The sequence below is a fragment of the Podarcis erhardii genome (assembly GCF_964252035.2).
Source record: "Podarcis erhardii genome assembly, chromosome: 9".
In the NCBI taxonomy this organism is placed as follows: domain Eukaryota; kingdom Metazoa; phylum Chordata; class Lepidosauria; order Squamata; family Lacertidae; genus Podarcis; species Podarcis erhardii.
The window spans coordinates 23,113,758-23,129,294 of NC_138512.1; the positions used below are offsets into that span (position 1 = coordinate 23,113,758).

The following is a 15,537-nucleotide window of genomic DNA, read 5'->3' on the forward strand; positions in this document are numbered from 1 at the left end:
GTCAGCATTTCTAATATTATGCTTATTACAATTTGATAATGTTTTGTTTATCTCATAAGGCTGGTTCACAGACTCACCAAGCTGGAAATTCTGTACACACAGAAAGCATTCAAGTCCATATTTTTCTCTGGGGATGTAAACATGACCTCAGAATAGGAGATAAGCTCCACCTAGAAATCCCTTTCACAGGTCAGAAGCAAATGGCCTTATATCCACCAGCACACGCACAACACAACTCTACCTGATGGTGATTATTTTTAAATTCCACATGGCCTTCGAGTTAGGGAGATTGTTGGATTTGTACATATGCATCTACCCGTGAAGGGCATTGCATTGTACGTGCAACAGGTAACATGGGCATAAGCTTCTTACTCATTATGCATATGAGATTCCTAGACTAGTGAATGTGTGGACCAGCCCTGGCTTGAGAAGAAGAGGCAATAGTCGAGAGCTCAAACTTATATCTCTAGCATTAAGTCTATTTTTCTGACCAAAAGCAATACAATTAATATTATTTTTTAAGAAGAAACTTGAAGATAGCCCTGTTTGGGAGGTTTTTAACACTTGATGTTTTTATTATGCTTTTAGATATGCTGTAAGTTGCTCAGAGTGGCTGGGGAAACCCAGCCAGATGGGTGGGGTATAAATAAAACAACAACAACAACAACAACAACTATTATTATTATTATTATATTATTATTACAAATATAAATGATATGAAGAACAAAGTTATCTAGCTACTCTTGCTAACTTTTACTGGAGCAGATTAATCCAGTAATAAATATGTTTAAAATAAACATTTCTTCAAAAATGGGCTGCACTGGATTAGAATTTTCATTTTCATTTCCTAAAGATTGTACCCTTGTATGATACATATCCAGTACACGCACAAACATTTCCACAAGTAGTTCAATAAATTATAATCTAGAATTGCAAGGATATGCATGTGTGAGCTCCACTAGAAATTAGGATATCATAGACCTAAACTGAGGTATGAAGATATTGTTCAAAAGGAAACAAAAATGACAGAAACCATTTTTTTTGGCCCACAGCTTGATGGGATTCCTAAACTTGCTGATACGTCATGCTTGAGGCTAAACAAACTAAACATACCCTGCCATCTGGGCAGAATTTCGCCATTAACAAAATGACGATAAGAAAAATGAATATTAAGTATATATATTTTACCTGCTAGGAGCAATATAAGGCAGACAGCAAAAAAATCTGGGTACTCTGCTAGACCTGAGTAATTCATTCTGAAGTAGGTCCTGAAAAAGTAACCAATTTGTTTCCCAAGGAGTTCATCAAAGGTACCACTCCATGCTCTTGCTACACTTGATGTACCTTAATGAAATGGAACAAAAACAATTGACATCACAATGCAATTATCAGAATTGTAAAAGACAAAACCTACATGTATTTACTAGGCATTATTACATATTTAATGTTGTGGAATCTTTCGCTGTTATTGAGACATATTGGGCTATTGAGGCCCATATCTGTGCTCTTCTCTATTCTGGATGTGATTTTGTGTTATGTTGCAGCCTTGTACCCCTTCCTAATGTTGGGAATAAATTTCTATTTTGGAAACAATAAATCCCCATTTGGGAAACTGCAGATGACTCACATCAGATAATATGGTTTTTTGGAAGAGACCCGATACAGGCCAGAAGGTTATTTTCAGCTGCTACCATGAGAAATCCCTCAATTCTAAGTTGGTTTTGATGAAGCAATAAAATGAGATAGTAAGTTGTACCCAGTGCTAATTCTACTCAAAGTTGACACACTGAAATTAATGAACTTAAGTCAGCCATTTCCAGTAAGTTCAGTGGATCTACTTTGAGTGGGAATAGCATTGGCTTCACCCCATTTTCTGGAAATCTTGTCAAAAACTCTACATTCTTCTTAGAATACACACTTCACAAGGAAATGTGCATTTTCAGTCTATTTAGTGCTTCTTCCTTTTTTTTGCTACAGCGCAAGTTCATTTTTCTACATGCTATGACTTTATTTCTCGGGTGCCCTGTTGTTGCAATGCATTGCATTGTTATTTCTAGCAACAACATTGTACCAACTGACAGCACAAACAGTTAATTTATTTAATATTTACAGCAACCAACTGGGTGGAACTGTGAAGCGTTTTCCATGCAGAGCATCCCAAGGGATATACCCATGTGGAGGAAGCAATGCCTAACCAATCATGTCCCCCAGTCCCAGCTGTTGCTTCCTGGCAGTGACTGAGAAATAGGTCTCTGCGTTTGCCTAGTCCTGGCTGAAAATTCCCAGCAGTTATTCACATTAACACAGAGTCAGAAACTGCTTCTTCCATTCGTGCACATTCCCAGGACCACACTGGTTGCTCTGTGTGGTGAGAATTTCAGGAATAAGCACAGGGGCCTCATGTTCGATGAAAATCTGAGAAACTCTTGCTGCTTTGTCTTCAAAAGGAAGATGAATGCTGCACCACACACCCAACATTATTTACACAACGGTTGAAGACAAGAGAAACCAAGTAATTGTTCTAAGAATTATATTAGCAAAAATTATTTCCAAATATATATATATAATTATCTCTACCACAATTTAGAAAATATGCTGGATGTTTGCAGTGACATCAAAGGCTTTGTCCTCTTTGTCAAGAGAGGCATGTCATCAAAAGCAATTTGGGGATTGTTTGATGTTGCTCTCAGAGAGCATAATTTTATCTCTGGAATCTACACGTGGCTTGTGCACAAGTGTGGTATAGTAGAAAAAGTGTTGGAGTGGGACATGGGAGGCCAGAGGTCAATTCTCCACTAGCAATTTTGTTTACAGGTTGACAATGGGCAAGTCACATCAGCCCAACCAACTTTATAGGGTAAATTTTGAAAATAAAATGCTGAAGGTAAGAATGTACACTTCCCTGAGCTCATTAATGCCTGAAAAGTCATATCATCATGTAGTGTAGTGGTATATTTAATTTAGTCACATACACCAAGAGAATAACTAATATGACTATGGTTCATTTCCTTTGGTTTCCATAACCACTACAGGGACCCACATCCTATTCTTGTGCTTGAAGAACCTTTTTCCTAGCCCATATGCCATTCACCTCTCATCATTTCAGTGCATTGCAATTCTATTCCCTTCTCATATTGCTGGCTGCTGGATATTGTCCCACTCACACTGCTGCCAATAGCCACCAAAAGGTCAGGAACATTGAGAGCGTGTTCCCCCAAAAGTGTTCTCCCTCTCTCTGTGTGCACATTTATGCATGAAAGCGGAAGATTACTCCAGTTATGAACAGCAGCCAGGTCACAAAAGCCAAGTAGGCTGTGGTTGGCGTTTTCTTAAGAGCCTCTGAGGTCTTCCAAACTCACCTATGACATAAGACAAAATGAGATTCCAGCCAGTGATAAAAGCCCAGAGTTCGCCAACAGTGACGTAAGTATACAGATAGGCAGAGCCAGTCTTTGGAACGCGAGCACCAAATTCTGCGTAACAAAGCCCTGCCATCACGGAAGCCAAGGCTGCTATGAGGAAAGAAACGACAATGCTAGGTCCAGAATTTGCTTTTGCAACCTCTCCAGCGAGGACGTAAACGCCAGCACCGAGGGTGCTTCCTACTCCCAGGGCAATAAGGTCCATGGTGGATAAACAGCGGCATAATTTGCTATCTTCAAGGCTGTCCAAAGTGACGATTTTTCTCCGCAAGAGGCACCGGGCGAACGAGAAGGCTGGTCCACAGGTTATCATTCTGGATGAAGGAATCTGAAAAATGAGAGAGATTACTGCATTTTGCGATCCTCCAAATTTGCCATAGAGTGGCATCTGACTAAGTCAAGAGTAGATCCAATGAGATCAATGATGGTAGAAGTCCCATTTCCAATAGGTCTAGTCAATGCATGACTTGTTCAGATGCCACTCACCATTTATGTGTAATGAAAATTATACTGTTTCATCCACCAGATAAAAAGCTGCATAGCACAGCAATGCTCTCTGATGTGACATTGCAGCAGAGAGTCACTGACTACAGAGTCCTATTCATTTTGCACAAATTGTTGCTAAAATATGCTCCTGTCCCAAGGTATAGAATAAACTTTATTTCATTTTAGGCACCAGGTACAGACTTAAAAAACCCAAACCAATTCAAACTTTTAAATTGTGAAATCATGAATCCTCTGAATTTTATATCAGTAATACTGTCTAGATCACTATGCTATTTAACTTTCAGGTGGTTTTTTATATATAAAAAAATCAACATTCAATTTTTAATCCATTATTTGTTTACTCTTTTTATTCTGTATCATTATTGTATTTTAACGTTCTATGTTACAGGTAGGTAGCCGTGTTGGTCTGCCGTAGTCGAAACAAAATAACAAATTTAGTTGGTCTCTAAGGTGCCTCTGGAAGGAATTTTTTTATTTTGTTTTAACATTCTATGGTTGGAAAGCCAATAATATGTAAGTGCTATCAGTAAATTTATATATATTAGCAAACCACATCTGTTGCAAAGCATTATGAACTGAAAATATGTCTGTGGTATACTCTGAAAATGTTGTTCAACACATTCTTGTACTACTACTAAATACCAACAACTTAAAATCCAAGTTGTTACCTCTTTTCCAAAGTATACCATATTGCACAAAAAATAGGATGTCAGTAGTTACTCATTCATTTAAATACATAATTATTCCTGCTTTCTGTGGACAGGTTTTATGGCACCATTTACTTTGCTGTTCCAAAGGCACCCAATCTAAATTACACAAAGCTCGCAACACCCACCAGCCTCTGCCACATGAGAGGTCCCTCTGTTCTTGCAACAAATTTAATCTCACTAGTCTATGCATTCCCACCCCTGCTAATGTTATCTTGATAGGAGTTTCTACTCTAACCTTCACAATCTAAACTAAAGAAACCGAACCAGCTCTACCCTCTGACGTCCTTCAATTTATGTTCCACGATCAAGGTGTCTCCCCTGCCAGGTAAGTATAAGCTACAGGACATATAAGCTACGGGATAAGGATAACTGTGACTTTAAAGATGAATGGGAACACTTTACAAAGTATTTGAAGACGCAACAAAGCGAACTGGACTCCTTGGCTGGCTTTGAATAAGCATTCACAAACCTTTTAATGATAATAATCAGCTAAATAGTTTGAGGATCTATACAACTGTGTAACATGCAGAAAACAGCATTCTTAGAGAAATCAAAGACTGGAACTGAGGGAAGTCGGGGGGTGCGGGTGGGTGGGTTTTGTGGGGGGGGGAATAAGGATGGTATGTTTCTGGATAATATGTTTCGTTTTAATTTTGAATAGAAAAAGTTTTTTAAAAAATTATGTTACATAATCCACAGAGCCCTCGCAAACATAGAATCATAGACTTGTTTGAAGGGCCTGAGGATCATCAAGTCCAACCCCTTGCATTGCAGGAATATGCAACTATCCCAAATGGCTGTGGTTTTCAACCAGTGTGCTGTGGCACCCTGGGGCACTTTGAATGATGGTCAGGGGTGCTGTGGGCAACACTGGCCTCTGTCCCTTTTTCCTCCCCCTCTTGTGTCTCTGCCTCCCAAAGGATTGCAAAGCTGCTGCAGCAGCCCTGGCTACAGGGGCCCCAGGCCAATGGTGACTCTGGGCTGGCCAGGGGCGTGCTGGTTGCCAGGAGCTAAGGTGGCCTTGGAGTAAACAAGCAAGCGGGCGAGGGAGCCCAGCCAGCCACTCCACCAGCCCTTGCTGTTGGGAATGGACAGTCCCAGGCCCCTGTGGTGCAATGTGAGGAGGCACCTCTTTTGGGGACAGCTCAGAGACCTGGGGGGGGGGGCAGCAGCAGCTGCACAGAGGACTCCCAAGGAGATGGGAGAGGAGAGGAGGCAGAGGGAAGACTCTGCAAGGGAGGGTGTTCAAAAAAGGGTGAGGGACTGTCAGCTCTGCCGGAAAAGGGTGACATAACTGGGCTCCTAAGCCCCACAGGGGTGCCGCAAAATGAATGTAGTTGGTTAAGGGAGCTGTGGACTCAAAAGGTTGAAAACCTTGTGGGGATTGAACCTGCAAACTTGGTGTTATCAACACCATGCTCTAGCTAATTCAGCTATCTAGAGTAGGATATTCCTAGCTCATAGCAGAGTTGCCCTCTCTTATAGGGCTGCAGCTGCAATTCTCTCTCGTCCTATGAAAGTACGACAACAGTCACAATAAATATTCAGTTATTTCTGATGCCTGGTACTCAAGCATCTGTTCTGAACACAGCAGGTGTGGAAGGGTATCACATTTTGCAGCTTTTGAAAGGCAGTACTTTTGCAGGTAAATACAATTGCTATTGCAAGCTTCTGCTGATAATACGATTGCCATTTCTGATATACTGACTCGTAAAAAACTTGCCACCACGGCTTGTCCTCTAACTTTAAAAAAAGAAAAAGAAGGGAAGATAGCAACAGCACGCATGTTGCAGCTTGTAAAAAAGTTTTTAGAAACTTAAGCCTGGAGATCCCAGCCTTTTGGGCTCCGGAGACACATTAGGAAATCTAAGAAACTGTCATTGGTACCCCAAAATACCCATTTCACAGAAGAAAAACTGGTGATTGTCAGAATCCTGCCAGACAAAACACGCACTGAAAACAAACGGAACACAGGCAAAAAAGCAGGCCACCCCCCCAAAAGAAAAGCCCAACCCCCCTCAATTTTTAAAATGCAAAATTGAGAGAAGTAGCAGGCCTTGGCAGGTACAAGGGGAGTGGGGTGCGTGTCAGAGGCTGTTCTGGTGTCCTCAGGTGCCACACTGGGAATCCCAAAGCAAAGCGTTCTCCTCCCTGCACCTTTCAGCCTTATCACTCTAAAACAGCTGCCCATTCAGCTACAGCAGAAGGAGAAAAGACAGCCGCAGATGTTCAATTATGCTAAAACATTTTCAAGATTATTTGTCAGTTTTCATCTATGCTGCACATAAGTATCTTTGCAAAATTCCAGCAGTGGAATCCTTAAGGTGTTTACTGAGAAAAGCAAAGCACCATCAGAGTTTCAGACGTTCCCCTGAGGAATAAAATACTCCTCCCCACACCCCGTTTCTATCTTTCTTTTATGCATTCAATATAGTTTCCAATATAGTTTGTACGCTTAACTGCTAATTCCTGCCAACAAACCATTTCAGTGAATGTTTTCCAAGCTGCAAAGCTTCTACTTCGATACAGGTTTACTTTCAGCCCAAGCTTTACTCACCCAACAATAATGTTCAGATTATATGGATTTCTGTATCTGTAGGCAGCAAACGGTTCAGACTGATTTTACTTAAACATCTGCCTTAAAAGTAGAAACGGGGAGGTGGTGTGGAGCTGCTTGCTCATAGGGGGTGGAGGAAAAGCAGCCACAGGTGATTGGATGACACTGAGCGTGCCCACCTATTTGCCAAACAAGGGGTGTGGGAAGCTTTGCTATTCGTATAAGTCCTTCCCATTATACACGAAAGGCGAAGTCACTTTGGCTTCTTTCCCTGTGGAAACTGGGCATATGTTATATACATACCCACAAAGCCAGTTTGGTAACTTGGCATATCTAACAAGGAAGTTTTGATCAGTTTAATCGGTTCAATCAAGTACAGTGGTACCTCGGGTTACATATGCCTCAGGTTACATACATTCAGGTTACAGACTCTGCTAACCCAGAAATATTGCTTCAGGTTAAGAACTTTGCTTCAGGATGAGAACAGAAACCGTGCTCCGGCGGCACGGTGGCAGCAGGAGGCCCCATTAGCTAAAGTGGTGCTTCAGGTTAAGAACAGTTTCAGGTTAAGTACAGACCTCCGGAATGAATTAAGTACTTAACCCGAGGTAACACTGTAGAGCTATGCATTCCAAGCTCAAAGATACACGGAAAAATGTTGTTTATCCTTGTCTTTGGGCCAGGTGTAATGTATCCACCGGAAACAAAAGCTGTTCTGACAGACAGCGTTCACATCCTGATGCACAACGCAGTTCCTGCTCCAGGAAGCATTACACAGAAGCCTACCGCCATGTACAGATCTCCATATCTGGATTAGGGCATTTTACTGACATTCCTCTGGATGGCCCGCTTGGTTACAGGTTCAATTCCCGTATGGGACAGCTGCATATTCCTGCACTGCAGGGGGCTGGACTAGATGATCCTCAGGGTCCCTTCCAACTTTACAATTTTATGATTCTATGAACTGAGAGCGTCAAGTTTTAACCAGCAAGTGCTACATAAGAAAAGCTGGAACTAGTTTTCAGCAGTGTGTGCCCTGAATGTCTGCAGCAAGTATGTACATGACTGTCTTTGGATAGAATCCACAGCAAAAAGCAGTGATGAATAGCAAAGCTTCAGAATTGAGGCTCTAAGTCACAAACACCCCATGGTAGAACAATGGTAGACTTGAGTTCACATACAAAGCAGGAATGTGATGTGGGGAGTGGGTTAAAAAGAAACAGCACATTTCTACCACATCCCTGCCTTACTTCTCATCAGCCCAGTGCTCCAGGCACTTTAATTTACATCCCATCTTTCTTCCATCATGAACCTCAAGACATGAGCTGAGGAGTTTCCAGGTGGCTTCTTGTGTAGGCACATCACCTGCTCAACTTCCAGAGAGTTGCTTAGAGGGGAAAGTAGGTCTAGAATAGGTTGATACTTCCATCCGTTCCGTCAACTGAATTGTTAAAGAGAGCTAGAAAAGAAACACTCCCTGTGTCTCTCAAATGCATCAGTTGCATATCGTTCAAGGATATCGCTGCGATCAGTTGTATTGATGACCTGTATTTGTGTTATTAGTAAAGGTAAAGGGACCCCTGACCATTAGATCCAGTTGTGACCAACTCTGGGGTTGCGACGTTCATCTCGCTTTATTGGCCGAGGGAGCCGGCGTACAGCTTCCGGGTCATGTGGCCAGCATGACTAAGCCGCTTCTGGCGAACCAGAGCAGCGCACGGAAACGCCGTTTAGCTTCCCGCCGGAGCGGTACCTATTTATCTACTTGCACTTTGACGTGCTTTCGAAATGCTAGGTTGGCAGGAGCAGGGACCAAGCAACGGGAGCTCACCCTGTCGTGGGGATTCAAACTGCCGACCTTGTGATTGGCAAGTCCTAGGTTCTGTGGTTTAACCCACAGCGCTACCCGCATCCCTTGTGTTATTAGTAGGCTGGCCTTAATAAAGAAGTAATTCTACAGCAATCAAGAAATAACTATAAGTTGGGAGGGGAGAGAAATCCTATCCTCGGTTGGTAGAGCATGAGACGCTTAATCTCAGGCTCATGGGTTTGAGCCCCAAACTTTCCTGCATTGAAGCAGGTTGGATGAGATAGCCCTCAAGGTCCCTTCCAACTCTATGATTCTATGGTCTAATGCAGTGTTTCCCAACCTTGGGCCTCCAGATGTTTTTGGCCTACAACTCCCATCATCCCTAGCTAGCAAGACCAGTGGTCAGGGATGATGGGAATTGTAGTTCAAAAACAGCTGGAGGCCCAAGGTTGGGAAACACTGGTCTAATGGACACTCTCCTAACCTACACAATGCTATTATACATGCCTTCTCGGAAGTAACTTCCATTGAGTTCAATGCAGCAAGCGGGTACAGGATGCAGCCACAGGAAGCCAAACTTTAGACATCATTTCCCCACAAGCTGCAGTGATAACTGAAGTTTACCCAAGCAAATGATCTCTTAACTATGTGTTTGCTTTTACGCAGTACAAGGCAAACAGTCGGTGCAGTGCTTAAAGTTGCTGCATGGCACTGCAGCTCGCAAAACAATCCAGCCGCTGCACAAAAACCCTGAGTGTGTGGTATTGCAAAGACCTTGTGAGGAGCAAAAGAGGCACGTGCATCAAGATTACATTGCTGTATAATAACTTGCAAAAGCAACAGTTTTATTCCAATGTGCTTTTTAAAAAACTAAATACTAATGTCTTTAAATTCCTGTAATTTTAATATATTTAACAATGTTTTATTTGCATTTTTTCGCTACATATTTTAAAATTGAGACCTGCCTTGAGTAGTTTTCTGTGGGATATAAATTACTGTAATAAATATAGAAGAAAAAATGTTGCAAAGCCACAGTAGCACCACTAGGATTGATATGCACAGGTATGACCAAGGTGGCCTCCGGAGGCACTTACCTGGAATTAAACATCACTGATTTCAATAGAACAAATGTCCTTTTGATGGCAGTCGTAGGCTGCAATCTAGACATTTACAAGCAGCCACTGACTTTAGCGGGCCTGGAATTAGGCAGCACACACCACAACTTTCCTAACATGCCACACATGGCCAAGTGAGCGATTCAGCTTTGTCCCTCGCCGTGCTTGAATTCAGCAAACAGTCCCAGATCAAAGCTCCTACTTCTGAGCAGATGTTTGCAATAATACCAACAATGCTATGGACCGTGAGAAGGCTGGATGGAAATTCCTCCGAGCAATTTCTACATATTAAAAGTGATAAAGGGTGACAGGCACTTGCAGGAGAGCCCCTCAGTGTAGGCAATCTTATTTCAAAAATATCCTTCAAAACGTGTAAGGGAAGATGAAAAGGAGAAAGAAACGCAGGGCCTGCTTCCCATAAATGATTAAAAAGGTTAGCCATAGCAAGACTGAATTGCTCGAACAGCAACTGCCATGAGGCATTGTAGAAAGAATGATACCTTGGAAGTGCCGTATTTTTCGCTCTATAAGACGCACCTAGTTTTTGGAGGAGGAAAACAAACAAAAAAATATTCTGAATCCCAGAAGCCAGAACAGCAAGAGGAATCGCTGTGCAGTGAAAGCAATGATCCCTCTTGCTGTTCTGGCTTCTGGGATAGCTGTGCAGCCTGCATTCGCTCCATAAGACGCACACACATTTCCCCTTACTTTTTAGGAGGGAAAAAGTGCGTCTTGTAGAGCAAAACACACGGTAATTCATTCCCCCCCCCCCCATTTATATCCCACCCTGCTTCCAAGGAGCTCAATGCAACTTATATATGAGAGTTGCTCCCCATTTTATCACAACTCCCATGTTAGGTAGGCTAGGCTGAGAGAAGCAACTGGGGGAAAGCTAACTGTGCAGCAAACATGGTGCAAATAGGCACCTGCACCCACTTTCCCCTGGTTTAAGCTCAGCATTTTAATCACCATATGATAGTGGTTATCAGAATTGGTACACAAGGCCAGACTGCTCGGTCCCTGTGTTATGCTGAAGCCTGTTACAATACTGGATAGTTATGTAACTGCAGCTGAAAGCATGCCAGAGTCTCTTGGAAGCTCTTAAAGACAATTATTTCCATATTGGTTCAAAGGAGAAAGGGCCTTCTCCCTATGTTCAGTGAATTGCAGCAGTGACCACACTAACCACAGTGGTTTAAAACCACTAAATGGCACACGCTTCAAAGAGCTAACTTCCTGTACTTGTGGCATTTTTTTATCAGATCTGTTCAAAATCTGGCACATTCGTGGACATCATCAGATCATGTATTCTCAAGTGGCGTGGATACTGCAAGCTTGAAATGCAGCTAGGTCATTCATTTTCTCAATTCAGATTGAAGCTAGTTGGGAAGGGGGACACATCAAAATGCAGTATTTCATAAGTGATAGGACAGAGATCAATATGGATTTTGGCTAATAGTCAGCAGTTGGAGACTCTGGATTCAGAGTAAAATGTTCACAGCCCACGTTTCACGCTCAGATGTCTTTTTTTATGAACTATAATAGCTTAGAGGCTTAGAATGGAAGAAGCAGGATCTGGAATATGTGCCAGGAGTCAAGATGGTCAGAAGGTAAGAATTGCAGAACAGTAAGAGAATCAGGACCAAAGAGAAAGAACAGAAACATTACATCTCAGGTAAACCATGTAGCTCAAGGCAGGGTCAACTGGAAAAGGAAGCCTGCCCAGAAAGATCCAATGGTACGATTGGGTGTGTGTAATCAGCCCAAAAGGCATTTGACGAAAAAGGTTGCAGTGGTTCGCCACCTAGGGCAGAGTGCAGCAGCTCCTGACAGTGGTGGAGTTTGTGGTTTCTGGATGAACTTTCAGTTGTGTATCTCCTTTTCGAAATCAGTATTCCTGATTCCTTACAAATTAGTTCACTGAAGCCAGAAAGTACCAATATCCACCGTATTAGCCCAAATATAAGCCGCACCTGAATATGAGCTGCACCTTTATAATTCAAGGGGGGGGGAGAGGAAAAAAGACAATATCTGAATATAAGCCGCTACCTTTAAATTCTGCAGGCACTCACACCTGTTCTGTTTTACCATATGTCTGTTTCAAATTTAACAGTCGCAAATTTAAGCCGCACTTTAACTTTTCACGGTCAGAATTTGGGGGAAAAGTGAGGCTTATATTCAGGCCAATATGGTAATTTTAACCTGTGAACTAATTCCAGCGTACCAAATTGGCAGCACTTTGGATATTACTCGACAGTATTTTTCTTGGTCCAGATGCTATGTAGAAAGACTCAATTTGTGTAGCAATTTCTACTGCTTCTCAAAAGTTCTCTAGGCATATTTCCACGAAGATCACAGGAAGCTTCCAAACCCTCTCTCAGTGAACAGGTTCCTAGGGTCTCCTGTCTTTCACTGCAATCATCTCTATATATGCCAAACCTACAAAACTCCTCACATCTACAGTCAATTCTGCAGGGAACTCTTCTTTATTCCTCCAATTGCCCCTGAACCCACACCAATATAATGTGCCCTATGCAAAACTATAGACCTAAACTTTAAACCTTGAATAAGTCACTTAACTGAGGTATATTATGCCACACCAGCAGGACTGATCTGCTAGACAAACTGTCAGTAATCCCTCTTTCTTCACGGCATCTTTGTAACTTAAACTTTCAAGTTGACTTTGACCCCATAACTCATGGGGTTTTGACATTAATCCTTCTTAGAAGTATACCAATAATAAGAACCTGATCCCAGACACTGAAAACTTATTGGGGTAAACTATCCAATCTCAAAAAATCATCTGCCTCATAAACCTCTTTGGCTAGTTCCAGCTAGTCCTCCAGCAAGCCTTCTTTACACCAAGTCTCTAAATTCTGCACCTGCTGCATCTGGGAGAGCTGAAGGCTGCTTAGGCTTCCTTTAAGAAACAACTCCATGCTGTATAGGTTTACTTACAGGTCCTTCTTCTGGTGTTGGGGTGTTCTGATTTCTTCCAACGATTTCCTTCAGGAAGCCCCATCTTGTCTCACTCACCAGTTCAGAGTTTATCTCCAAGAAAACAACTACCTCACTTCTAAAACCAGATAGATATCCCCTCTCTCTTTTCTATGGAGTGAGAAGTCCAGGGACAAAAGCTGAAGTGGTTAGCTTGGGCCTCTTCCACACTGCAAATTCATGGTGTCCTTTTGCAATACTTTATTCATATTTATACAAACGTGGGTGGTGGCCCCCAGATGCTGTTGGACCACAACTCCCACCATCTCATCCCCAGACACAGTGGCTGAGGCTGCTAGGAAGATGTTTTATATCAACTCTTTCTTATGTTCCTAAGTCAGACTATTGAGTCCTTCTAGTTTAGCACTGACTCTACAGTGACTGGCAGTAGCTCTCCAGGTTTCAGACAACAGTCTTTCCCTGCTCTATCTAGAGATGCCAGGGATTGGATATGGGACTTTCTGTATACATACTGGTTGCTGAACTATGGTCCCACCCTCCATGAGAGTGTACCAACATCTGTAAGGTACCCAGGTTTTCCATATTTGCTTTAAGACATGGTAATAAGCTCAAGATTACCCAGATTCAGAACACCATGGATCTAAATCCTATTCTCATGTTGAGCAGACACTTCAAAGTTCAGAAGTGCTCTTTTGTGCTCCATGCGACAATATGATGAAACAGATTGATGTAGTTACCATGTCAAACATGAAGGCATTTTTTTTTGCACAAAATCTTACTTTCACCAAAATGTCCTTGGAAGCTTAAAATACCAATTCATAATACAATTCAGTTTTTCTGATAGATACATGGAAACATGGTTTATAAAGCTCTTTCTCAGAGAACATACTCAAATGCAAAATGCCTTAAATGTGTTTAAGATTAAGAATATTAAAATATGCAGAATTTCTGAAATTAGTGATGGCTAGCTATGAATTTCAAGAAAAAGTATATTATAATCTTAATGTTATACAGAACTGTTGCATGTGATAGGACTTCAGAAAAGATTTAACACCTGCAAAGAGATAGCTATGCTTTCATGACAGGATATAAACAGCATTGCCATATGAATTATCAGTGCAAATAGAATGAATAAAACAGTATCATTACCTTACTTTTAATTATTTTTATCCAAATCATGGGTTGATATTCTACCTCAGTTGAAGTACGCAGTTTGAGATACACAGGATATAAAATCCCAAGCACTCACCAATTTTCTCAAGTCGTCTTTAAGAATTCCAATTCTCCGTGGTTTTATGCGGGAAAAGATATCTTGCGAGTTGCTGCCTAGTGCTATGCTTGATTTCAAAAAATAGTCACAACCGCTTACTTATCTCTGGTGGTAAGTAGAGATTCACCAAATTACAGACAAGCTCACAAAAATATTTCACTGGGTGGCAACGTCAAGTCTGCAGAAAGGAAGGATTAATCCCTTTCCATAGACACAAGATCCTAGGAGCTATATAACTGCTAAGACCAGTAACTCAATCTGGCTTTCAACGTCTCTAAAATTGCTACAGAGACCTACTACTATATATCATCCTCCAAACTCCAGATGTTCCCAAGCAAGCTGAAGCAACTACTTATAATTTTGTTGGCAGTGCGGTCCTCAGCTCCACCTCACAACAGTGATTTCCCTTTTTTAAAGGCAGCCTGTGGGTGGAACTACCATTTTAAAGGCATAGGCCTTAAATAAACTCTTGAAGTCAAAGTTCAATAAATCCGCCTGCAAGCAAACAAAACAAAACAAAACAAAAACCACCCTATTTGTAGTGAGGATTGTGTCAAAGGCAGCGGGGAGTGAGAAAAGCTTAAAGTTAAAGCAAACTCATCCTTATTCAGACGGTAACAGAGAGCTGGCAGATTTAAGCAACATAAAATGGTAGCAAGCAAATGCATAAAAATATCCTAGCCAGAGGCTTGGGGGCCAGCACACACACACACACCCCTTCCTGAGTCAGCTGTGTTCTTACCTTTGTGTATAGCTTTGATTTAGTCAAGTAAGGATTATTTTTGCAACTACTTTCCCATTCCATGAAACTGGATCCAGATTGCCCCAACAAGAGGGTTCGTGAAGACAAATTTCACAACTGGTAAACATAGTAACATGGTGTTAAGAAGGCAACTGGGTAGTGAAGTCTACGAACTTACCACTACTACACATGTTGAAGCTACCATTGGGACCTCAATGTGGGAACAGCCATAGGATGCCAATATTTTTTTGCACAAAAGGGCTCATACTAGAGACATCTTCTCTCAAGCGCTGTTGTCTATTGCCCCATTTAAACAAAACTAGAAAGTAAATGCTAAAATCTGCAGTTACATTGCGAAAATCCTTGCATTGTTTGCACCTCTCTAGAAATATACTTATTTCCATTTACAATGAATTGGGAACCAGGGGGTGTGTTTCAGGGCAGAA

The 15,537-nt window shown here is 41.7% G+C and overlaps 1 protein-coding gene across 5 annotated transcripts in view; it reads right to left on the bottom strand.

Moving 5' to 3' along the window:
- Positions 1-15,537, bottom strand: part of SLC7A2 (solute carrier family 7 member 2) — a 47,599-nt gene that overhangs the window by 14,910 nt on the left and 17,152 nt on the right. For 3 of the 5 annotated variants that reach the window (XM_081875790.1, XM_081875789.1, XM_081875788.1), the window contains exons 2-3: positions 3,360-3,750; positions 1,189-1,344 (exon numbers count right to left, since the gene is read on the bottom strand). In XM_081875790.1, coding sequence (XP_081731916.1) covers positions 1,189-1,344; positions 3,360-3,735 — 532 coding nt within the window. In that variant the 5' untranslated portion in view covers positions 3,736-3,750. Of the gene's footprint in view, positions 1-1,188; positions 1,345-3,359; positions 3,751-7,196; positions 7,335-14,328; positions 14,710-15,537 lie in introns of those variants that run through there. The other 2 variants (XM_081875787.1, XM_081875786.1) reach the window with 2 other exon arrangements.